An 11,460-nucleotide genomic window follows, 5' to 3' on the forward strand; every position below is an offset into this window, starting at 1 on the left:
CAACTCAAGATAAATTCTATGATTAACATCACATGGTGTATTGATAATGCATTGATTTAACACATGAAATCCAGTAACAAGTAACAATTATTAACAGCAAAAAAAAAAAAAAAAAAAAAAAAAAAAAAGTTATATATACTGTATGTATATATTCGGTAACAAAAAATAGTCCACTCTCAACCAACAAAGATTCTCGATTCAAGACACTAAAGAAACAGACATGAACATGAACAGGTCAAAGCAGTGATACATGTCAAAATCTATTGCTTATTAAAATTAAGGCCTCACAAATAACAGTGTTAAGCAATGAAGTACAACAATCTTGATTAAACCAATATCATCCAAGACCCCCTAAACTATATTATTGCATTTTAAAGGCATCTAACAGACTTGGGTGTCATCAAGACAAATTAAGTCATTAAGTAAAGAGAGAGTCACATAAAATACCACATTAATAACAAGCATACTGTGTATCAAACTTCCTCACTTGCATGCTTCATAATGAATATAATGAAGCCCAGACTCCCCAATGAAATGTGAACCACATTCAATACACTCCCAGTCCCCCCTCAACTTCCTGCACTTGCAAATTGTCTTCCTGTGCCTCATTTAAATGTTTCAAAAACATTCAGATGAATCGTTCTTAGGTATAGTGTTGTTGGCATCGATTTTCCCTTCCCCGTCTTCTTCCTCTGGGTCCTTTTTCATTAAATGACTTTTTCCATAACTGACACTCAATTCTTTCCTCTAAAACCAGTGTCCTTTCTTCCAAGGGGAAAATCAAGACATCCAGGTGTTTTTTTTTCCAATGGATAATTAGATTTCCTAGTTGCGAGAAACTCTTGTGGCAAAGGTCACACGAGTGAGGCCTGGTTCACCATTGTGAACAATGTAATGGTTCCGAAGTTCGGCTAAAACCCGAAAGGACTTCTAGCAAATGTTGCATGTGTGTTTTTTGTTGTCATGGCCATGCAAGTGTCTTTTCAATCCCTCTGAACTTCGGAAACCTTTAGTACATACATCACACCAGAAGGGCCTCTGCTTGTGCATTTCCTGATGGTTCACGAATGCCACAGCAGAGGCAAAAGATTTATCACACAGCTCACAGTGAAGGGTGGAAGGCTCTTTAGGAACACACTGCTTGCTTAATTTTATATTAAGTGTGAGAGAGAAATAACGGTTGAAAGCTTTCTTACATGTTTTACAGCAGATTTCAGGCTGTTGGTCTTTTGAAGTTATGTGCCGTTTCTGGTGGTTTCTGAAAGACTTGAGGTAGGAATAGACCTTCCCGCAGACAGCGCAGGCGTAGACCTTGTTTGCCTTCGCATACACTGGCTTTTCTTCCTGACAACATAGCAACACCAGGACAGGTGGTGAAGATCTCAGGCGGTTTTATCTGACAAGAACCATCAAAAGATTCTTTCACTTTTTTCTTTTTTGCAACATATCCCAGGCCGTTGTCATTTCCTTTAGAGACAGATTCCACCTGTCTTTTTTTGTTTTGTCTCTTTTCTTTCACACGTTCACAAAGAGTGAACTGCTGCCCACAGACCTGACATCTCATGCTGTGCATCTTCACTAGAGAAGATATAAGGTTTCATGTCAGTAAGACGACGCTGATATCAATAAAAGAGCAAAGCAAAATTTCAATGTCTGTTGCAACATTTTCTCAACTTAGTGTTTTAATATTTTATTGTAATCTATTACAATGGTTATTGAAACACTACCATACTTTTTACTGCATGCTAGTACTGCCTAGAACACATTAAAAAAACAACAAAAAAACAAGAATTGCAAAGTTTCAGGGACATTATCACAATTTAAAAAGTGTATTTCAGCATGTGGCTTCTAGTTATCCCACAAATTCACATATTTGGAATTATTTGCTGTAAAAATGGCAGTCAGACCAAGTTAAGAATTTGTTACTCTGGAAATGGAAGGTCAGTTTAAGTACAATGTTGAATACACTATTACATGCAATGTTCTTTTTGTAAAGAGCATAATTTTGGCAACTTTAATGGGTCATCCAGGTGTCTCAAAAATGGTAGTGTGGTAGGATGTGTTTAGAAACACACACTACATAATACAGACATTGTGGTTTTATTAGTCAGCTACAACAAATATTTGCATGTAAGATAACATTCAAAATAAATCTGCTGGTAAAATATACTAATCATGTTAATATTTATCAGTTTACTTTTCCAGTGACATCATTCAGAGTACCTCCACCACTGTAAAGTTCATCAGTCATGTATAACAGCCAACATATCAGCTACATATTAATAAGAGTGGGAGAGGAGAGATTAAACAGGCTATGGCTACGTGAACATCTACAAGGTAAAATAATAGACAGTTTTTGCTGAAATTATGACCAATGAATCAACTTTATAAGGAAATTAAAAGATGGTCCTTTATTAACAAACCAACCCATGAACCTTCACACTCATCACCCAGACAAGACAACAAAATGGAATGTTAATATAACTGTTCAATTTAATATCACAAGGTGATTCGGTTGTTCAAATAATTTGCCATTTTCTTTACGATTCATAATGCCAAACCTACAAAAAAAAAAACCTGCCTCTGCTTTGCCATTTGCATCTTATTCATACATTAACATGACTTCAGGGCAATTTCGCAAGGAACGTATAACATTATATCTAGAAAGGAAATAATTGTCTTCGTTTTCAAGAGAAACATTAAACCCCAAATGTTTTCAAAAAGTAGAAAGATGAAAAGTTTTAAAATGCAAACCGAAACCTAAATGCAACAGAATTGTGGTTTTCACTGTAGAAATGGTGATGTCAACAGCAATAAAGGAGCAATGGCACTGGCATTAACAGATGCTGTACAAATCCCAAATCAAAGTATAGCATGACCACGCATGAGACTTAAGCTAGGCTAATGCTTACAAAAAAGATCTTCAAGCAATTTTTTAAATAACATGTACAAAAAATATCCAGCAAACACCATGGTAGTTTAAATTAAGGACAAGTACAAGCCAGGTGCTAAGAATCAACAGAGACACTAAATTGAGCAGTCAAAAAAAGAGGGAAAATAAATCTTTTAAAAACCTCTAAACCTCTAGATTGAAAAGCATCAAAGAGATACTCTTGAAACACTTGCAGGGATCTAACAACATTTTAAAGGGATTCATATAAATTTACAGCTTTTATGCAAGTAATTACAACAAATTATTTGGTTTGGAGGACATCTGTAACAATGCTCTGAAATCAGCAGAGACCTTTCTCTTTACCACAGTTTCAGCAAAAATGTAGAATTTAAAAGCTGATCCTTTACTCCTTAAGCATACGGTTATTCTACTGTATACTAACACTCACAGCAGGTAACAAACCTCTTGAATAAAGTCCTCAATTAAATCAGTGCAGGTGCAGTAAACAATGAATCAGATACCAATATCCCTCTCCATGCATTTTTTCACAAGTTTTAGAACCCACGTGCATGTTCAATATAATGCTGATGCAGTTCTGTTTCCTGTTTGAAGGAAATACCACACTCAATGCAAGTCAGGTTAGCAGCGCCTCTCACTTCAGAAGCTGAGCTACTGTCCTTTAGCTCTTTATCACCCAAGCACTCCTGATGGTGGTCGATAAGATTTCTGATATCGCTAAATGTCTGTGAACACAACGAACAATGGTACGGCTCCTCGTTTTTGTGAAGAGTCTGGTGCTGCTGCAGCGCACGAGGTGACAAAAAGGTTTTTCCACATTGCTGACATTTATGGCTATTCGCTTGTGGACTTACAGGGGCTACAGGCAGCTTGACTATAGACTCAGATCTGTGTGATAAAGCCTGCTGGTTGTCTGAAGGCCCAGGTGCCAGGGAAGCACTCAGTCTGTATCGCAGCTCAGTTGGGAGGCGCCGGCGCACTTCGTTGTGCCACGCGAGATGATGCTGCAGCTGGTTTTCAGTCCAGTAACCACGGCAGCAAAGAGCGCAGCAGTGCGGACGAGTCTTCGCCACCTCCTTATGAGCGTTTAACTGCTCCTCACTGGGAAACGCTTTAGCACATTTATCGCATTTGAAAAAACATTTAGCAAATTCAAAATTTCGACTGTGCTGTACAGGATCCTCCTCCGTAGATGCTTTCAGCTCTTTCTTATTGGACGTTTTACGAAGGGACCCTTCAGAAGCAAAGGGCTTAACATATGCAGAGCGCTCTTCTATAGAGGCAGTGGGTGGTTCACTAACCTTGTGGTGTTTCTGCCATTTGTGCGCACGAAGGCCACGTATGTTCAAGAAGCTCTTAGCACAGTGTGAGCACTGAAAGTGTTGTACCTTAGTCTTCTCTTGTTTGGCGACATCCATTTTGGACGTGTATAATAGTTCGACGGGTGGACCCGACTCATCTGTAGAGAGGATTTCAGACTGTAGTTTCTCAGTCTCAGTAGGCTTGCTGTGATGGTCTGTAAAGTGAGTTGTAAGAAGAGACCCACTTGAGAAAGACATTTGACAATCTGGACAGGTAAAAAAACCATTTGATTCAGCAACTTCGTGCTCTTTTTGGGGTTGAGCCTCCATGCGAGGGTGATGTAGTTGATGGCGGCGAAGAACACAAAGGTAGAAGAATCCTTTCCCGCATACATTGCATAAATAAGGTCCACCATCCACACTTTTCTTTGAGCGTATCTTATTGGTCTTTGAGAGAAATCTGGCAAATTTTTTGTCCTTGTGCCACCGCTTATGAGTGCCAAGAGCTGAATTGGTGCTAAAATATCTTCCACATTCGGCACAAACAAAAGACGATTTTGCCAAACAGTTCTCTGGCTTTACTTTACCAAGCTTCAATGGCTTTGCCGAACTGGATTTCAACTTTTTAGATTGGTGACCTTTACGATGAATTCGCTTGTGAAAATTTAGAGCACCAATTACCGAGAAGCTTCTGCTACATTCTTGACATTTGTATTTCAAATCTGAAGCTAAAGGCGTGTTTTGTTCTTTTTTAGAATCAGTTGAATGAGAAGTGTCAACAACATCTTTAGCTTTTTGGGAGGATGCGTCTTGCTCCTCTATCTCAACACATTCTTGTGGAAATTCCACACTGTCCTCGTGTTTTAAACAGTGCTTCTGATGATTTTGTAGTATCGACTCAGATGCAAAATAAGAGTTGCATGTCGGGCATTGAGGTCGCTCAGAGGAGTCAGCGTCCATCAAAGGAAGGCCAGTCTCATAACCATGACTTTTCATGTGAAACTGGAGGGCCATGGCACGGGAGAAAACCTTTGCACAGTCGGGACATTGGTAGGAGTTCTTTTTCAACTGTTGGACTTGATAGTCAAAAGATTTGACTGCAGGTTGGAGACCTTGAGTGTCATGGACAAGTTTGTGTTTAAGAAAACAAGCTAGCATGTGGTATGATTTGCCGCACACCTCGCATTTATGTTCCTCTCTTGAATTCAGAGGGTGCACTCTTTTATAACCACCCCTACGACCCCTTTTCTTCCGTCGTATGTGACAGTTCTCAGTGTCAGGCGTACCTGGGGGCCTTGTCTCGAAATGTGCACACTCTGAGTGGTTTTGTTTGTGATGACAGAAAGCTCCCAAAGACCAAAAACCTTTACCACACTTTTTACAGTGATAAACCTTTGGGCCCAAAAGTGACTTGGTTGGGTTGAAATTCTTTGTCTTTTCGTCTGTGGCACCGCCAGAGCAAACCTTCTGATGGTTGTACAGACCACTTGCGGTCACATAGCTCCTGTCACACTGCACGCAAGCAAAGGTCTTTTTTTTTCTATTGTGATGCTGTTGGTGAGAATGCAATGCAGATAGTCGGGAAAAACACATGCCACACTCTTCACATTTAATGTTGTTCTTCTGCAGATTTTCGAGTTGGTATGAAATAGACTTGTACGCCACTTTATCCTCATGCTTTACCGTGTTAAAGCAATGAGCACTCTTGGAGGGACTTTCATGGCCAAAAACATCACATGCTAAAATTTCCTTCTTTATTGGCGTCACTACGTCAAACTTCTGCCTCCTATCTGATTTTTTTCCCATGCATCCCTTGTGCCAAAGTATGTGACAGCGCAAGGACGAACCCTTGACAAATTTACGATCACAGTGTGGACAATTATACTTTGCCTCTTGAGGACTGCTTTTGCTCACGAGTTCCGCATTTGTTAATGGTTCATCATTTAAATGCTCATAATCAATCTGTACAATTTTGACATCAATCTCTGGATTCAACTGCAGGGAGGAGGTGGATTCAGCCGACTGACTCAAATTGAAGCCCGAGTCATCTTTTTCCTCTTGGTCTGATTCACACACTAACTCAAGATCAGGATTTTGATCCTGAGAGAAACCGCTGTTGTACTCATAATCATCTGAAGCTGTGATATGGACAACTTCATAATCAACATCTATGGCCCCATACTCTTCTACTGTATCGGTGCAGTTAAAATCTTTCTTTTGAACTTGAGCATGTGAGGTCTCCTTAGAATGAATAACCACACTGTCAGCATTGTCATTCTGGTTTATTTTTAATGTGTGAGTGGCTGTGCTCATCTCAGGCTTCTTCTCCATGAAGTCGCCGAAGACATCAGTGTGACAGAGCTGATGCGACTGCAGGGCGGATGCTCGCGAGAACCGACGACCACACTCCTGACACTCAAAAGCCTTCTTCTTGAGCTGAATAACTTGATGAAGGAATGATTTCGCTGGCAGCTCTTCACTGTGCGCCAATCGCTGATGCTTGTTGTAAAACGTGAGGGAAGTGAAGACCTTGCCGCACTCTGTACATTTATATGGCTGGCCATTGCAGACAAGTTGTGCCCGTCTTTTATGCCAACGCTGATGGCACAACAGAGCCACAGAGCTAACGAAGGTCTTGCCACATTCAGAGCAAACAAACGAATGCTTAATTTCCTCCTTCACCTTCCCTTCCGAACAGCTGGTTGAGAATCTCTGGTGAGTACCGAGACCACACATGGTGCGAAAAGATTTGCCACAGAAGCACTGAAAAACTTTTTGCTCATGCTCCTCAGTCTGTTCAGAGCTTGTGCCATTGTCTTCAGTTTGACCTGGAGAGTCATTAAGTGGCAGAGGTTTCTCAGTTTCACAGGTTTTGGATTTCACCAGCTTTACCTCATGACAACGACGATGTGCGTCAAGAGCCGAAGCCCGAGAGTAACAGCGTCCACAGGTGGGGCACTGAAATGACTTTTTCTTTAGATGAGCAAGCTGATGAAAAACAGACTTTGAGGCCTGCTTATGTGAACGCTGATGGTTGAGACACTGACCAACAGTGGAAAAAGCTTTACCACAATCCTTGCATTCAAAAAGCTTCTGTCTTACTGCACCCTCACCAAAGCCGTCACCTATCCCCTGCTTAATGTCTTGATTGCGATGCTTCAATTGATGGGTGAAAAAGCCTTTCGAGCTTGAAAACTTTTGTCCACACAGAGCACAGAACAACGTTCTTCGGCCTCCGTCGGTCGAGATGAGCAGGTCATCCCACTGCGAATCTGTGTCCAGGCAGACTATGGGACCATCATGGATATGCTCGCTGCGATGCTCTAAGTAATCCTCCTTGTTCCCAAATGCCTCACTGCAATCCTCACAGCGAAATGGCCAATCCCCTAAAAATACAAGAGGGGAAAATGGGAGGTCAGGGTGAGTCCTGAGGCCAGAGGAGAGAAAAAAATAAACAGTGTACAGAGCCAATAAATTAAAATGAGAAGACTGAAAAAAGCCCCCTTTACTCCAAATGTTCAAAGAAAATAATGAAGAAGAAAAAACTATAATAAGCTTATTAATTCATGTCAATTTTAACCGAGGAAAGGAATAGGATAACAAATCAGACAAAAAAATAAAATAATCAAATGTTGCATTGTGTATTGCAACCATCAGAAATAATTTATGCATTACAAATGATCAGAAAAAAGAAATACAATCTACTGTTTTTTTTTATGCAACTTCTGCTCTTAATAGGAAATCAAATAAATAAAGGTTAGAATGATTACATTGTTTAAATTTTACACAACTGTAAGACGATCTGGCAGGCAGCTTTGTTAAAGAAACTTGTTGCCAGGTAACAATTCGGCTTCTGTTTCGAATTATTTGTTCCACCTCTGATATCGACCATGATATGATCCAATTATCCACATTATTATGATAATTAATATAATATTAAAATACATTTCACAAACATATTATATAGAGAATTCAAACACAGGAAAATCGTGGCATAAAACAAAATTTTAATTCGCCTTTCTATTATTCTTTATTCTTTTACGCACATGCGCAATTCAAAAGTTGAGTAAAGACTGCCATCTACTGCAAAACGGCGATACTGCGATATAAATTAAGGTGGAGCAGATTAAATAATCCAGTAGCTAACATCTCGTTGCCTACTACAATGTCTGCTCAGCTGGTTTGAAAATGACAACGACTTTCAATTAGTATAAGAAGAAAATCTCAGCGTTGTGAAATTCCAGCCAAATCAGTCAACCATATACTAAAGTATAATGACAGGCAGCAAGCAGAACATGTTTAAAAAAAAAAAAAAAATCCTCATGGACATGCAGTACTGCTGCTGTTTTGTCATTCCTCATGACGACGCGTATCCGCTGGTGCAAATTAACCCAGCTGTTTTAACGCAAAATATAAACCATAATAAGTCTTAATTATGTACAATTATATGAAAACAAAATATGATGCAAAGGTTGTGTGTAGCTACTCCTAAAATATGGAAGATGGTGTTCAGTTAATTTTAGGTGACTTTATATACCTTCTTGTTTTGTTTTCAAGGTAAACGATAACTAGTAGCTAGGGACTAACTGAAAGGTCGGTGTTGTCAAAAAAAAAAAAAGTTGCTTACCTTCGGTACTTCCATCTCTCTCAGACGAGTCTCCTGTACTGGTAAACATATCAGCCAAATCTCCTTCCTCCACCTCATCCATATGTACAACCACACATTCATCTTCCTCCACTTGCTCTGCTTTAATCTTCATGGGTGGAACTGCAGCATTGGCTGCAACAACTTCGGCGTGGTCCTGGGCTTTTAATGTAGGGCCACGGGGACATAATTCCATTTCTCCGTCCGTGTTTCTAGCATTACAGGCTTTGCTATTGCTCACTGGATCGATGTTTACCTCTTGGGCTGAACCTTTCTCATATTCAGAGGACAAACTTTCATTATTTGATTGCAAACTGCACTCCTTTTCAGAATAAACCGCAGCCATAATGGCTCTAGCCAGCTCAGGCTTTCCTCGATGGGAAAGGCACCGCACTTTTCGCGGTAAAGGACAGTGTGTTGTTGTTGGGGGGGAAGGCACATTTACGAAACCTACTATGGCGAAAGGTTAGCTCATGAATATTGATTAGGCTACGTTCCTTCTGGCTCCATGATTGTTAGCACGCAACGTCTGCCTGAACAAATTCATATATTAGCCTTAGGCGCAGTATGATCATATAAGATATAGAATAGTAAGATATAGGCTAATAAGATGTGATAATACGATATTCATTTATAACAACTTTTATATCTACATTAAATAGTAAGGAATTAAATAATACGTTTTTATCATGGTTGAGATGTAAAATGGGCGGGATTTAGCGGCCCGGACGTTGTTTGTAATTTCGCGGTCATGTCATGTATCTAAATTATAATCTCCTTTTTTTTTTTTACTTTTCACATGCATTTTGCATTATTTATATTCAGTTAAATGGTTATATCTGTGTCGATTGTGAAAAACGTTGTCCATTTATTTTTGTAAATGGTGATATCTGTGTCGATAGTGAAAAACGTTGCCCATTTATTTTTGTAGGCTTCATGTGGATGTGAATCATTGGAAATAATAGACTTAGCAATTATTGTTTCGTATATACAATTTTCCAAGAAGACAAAAATATTCTGCGATTTGAATGTGGATGGGATGTGGGCAGGATGCATTTCAGATGTACATGTACATTCTACAATAACAAAAGAAGCCAGTTCAAAATGGCCATTGCAGCAATCTACGCTATAATACAGGCCTACTACGCCTATAGGGTACAACCATAGACTGTAAGGGTACAACTGGGCTACAGGCGCAGCGGGGCAAAAGGCGCATTTGACTTTATTCTCTTTAAAACAACTATGGCACAAAAATTCAGCGCAGTACTTTTCATAACAACCGCGTTTGACTACGCACGTGGAATTGTGGCTGATCCTTACCGCGATCTCGGACAGCAAGGCAAAGTTGATTAATTTGATCTATTTAATGTTTTTAAAATGTCGTAGATGTAGCAAATGAGAATCGATAAAATGACTATATTTCGAGACAAATGTCTTGTTTTTCAGTGTTGTTCAAGGCAAAAGCAACTGTTTTTCAATAATTGTAAAATGGCATTTTGTGAAAACAGCGCCCCTGTTGTTTGGGATAAAGGAACAATAACATGTTAATAAATAGCTAATGTTTCCACTTATTTTCAACAAAAGCTATTGCTCCATCAATGTTCAATAAAAAGTAGTGAAAAGCACATTTTTATTTTCTTTAGGTGTGCCTTTCGCCCCCTTGTACCCTATATAATCTATTCAGTGTTAATACTTCCTGTACATTGTTTAAAATATAAACAAATTGTTTATGTAATCTTTCAGGTTTCAATCCCATAAATTATGAGGATGGCTGTCCCAGTAATTCAAATAGCTAAATAAACATACTAAACACATTTTTTTTATTTTATTTTTTTTTATGAAAAATGTAAAAACGCAGAAAGTTTTCTGAGAGGTTTATGTTTAGGGGTGGGGTTAGGGTAAGGAGAAAATTTCATTATAATGATTGAGCTTAGTATAAAACCATTACGTATGTAAAGTCCTCATAATGATACCAACATGTATGTGTGTGTGTGTGTGTGTTGTTACTAAAACATTTTTGAGATGACAATGAGGGCACTCAGCATACACAACTGTACTATCCAGACGCATACTTGATTCGATCACTGGATAGAGGTAGTAAAAATCAGGCATTTCAATGACTTGAAACTTTAACATGCATCATTTTAACAATAACCATACTGATCTGGTATGGTGTATGGTATCAGGTCAAATTATGAAATACGTGCACTTTATTAAATGTTTACATAAATTTAAACAACTATTGACTACATTATAAAATAGTTTTTTAAAAAGCAGTTCATCAGCATCCTCAGACACTTATTTTATATTAATCGTATAACAGTAAAAACAATCTAAACTTGAAAAAAAAGAGAAAAAATGTACAACAATTTTTTAGAAGGTTATGGCATATCATTGTATGATAATTACTTCTATTTTAAATTTAGTCCAAAATACATGAACTCATTCACTCGTTATTAACATTTATTGGAGTAATGCTTACTTATTTAGAAAAAAATCGGCACTCCTTGTGAATCTGAAAACCTATTTGAACTCCATCATGCTGACCATGAGATAACAATTTCTGTATAGAGCAAAAAAGTTTAAAGCAAAAAAAGTGGTTG

The 11,460-nt window shown here is 38.6% G+C and overlaps 1 protein-coding gene across 1 annotated transcript; it reads right to left on the minus strand.

The window, feature by feature from the left end:
• Nucleotides 1-1,659: 1,659 nt before the first annotated feature.
• On the minus strand, nucleotides 1,660-9,303 carry LOC308703882 (uncharacterized protein). The gene is made up of 2 exons (XM_081387889.1): nucleotides 8,840-9,303; nucleotides 1,660-7,598 (listed from the first exon to the last, which is right to left on the minus strand). The coding sequence occupies exons 1-2, from the start codon at nucleotides 9,201-9,203 to the stop codon at nucleotides 3,448-3,450; spliced, it is 4,515 nt and encodes a 1,504-aa protein (XP_081244015.1). The 5' UTR covers nucleotides 9,204-9,303; the 3' UTR covers nucleotides 1,660-3,447.
• Nucleotides 9,304-11,460: the final 2,157 nt, after the last annotated feature.

Source organism: Scardinius erythrophthalmus, assembly GCF_964197995.2.
Source record: "Scardinius erythrophthalmus genome assembly, chromosome: 16".
Lineage (NCBI taxonomy): Eukaryota > Metazoa > Chordata > Actinopteri > Cypriniformes > Leuciscidae > Scardinius > Scardinius erythrophthalmus.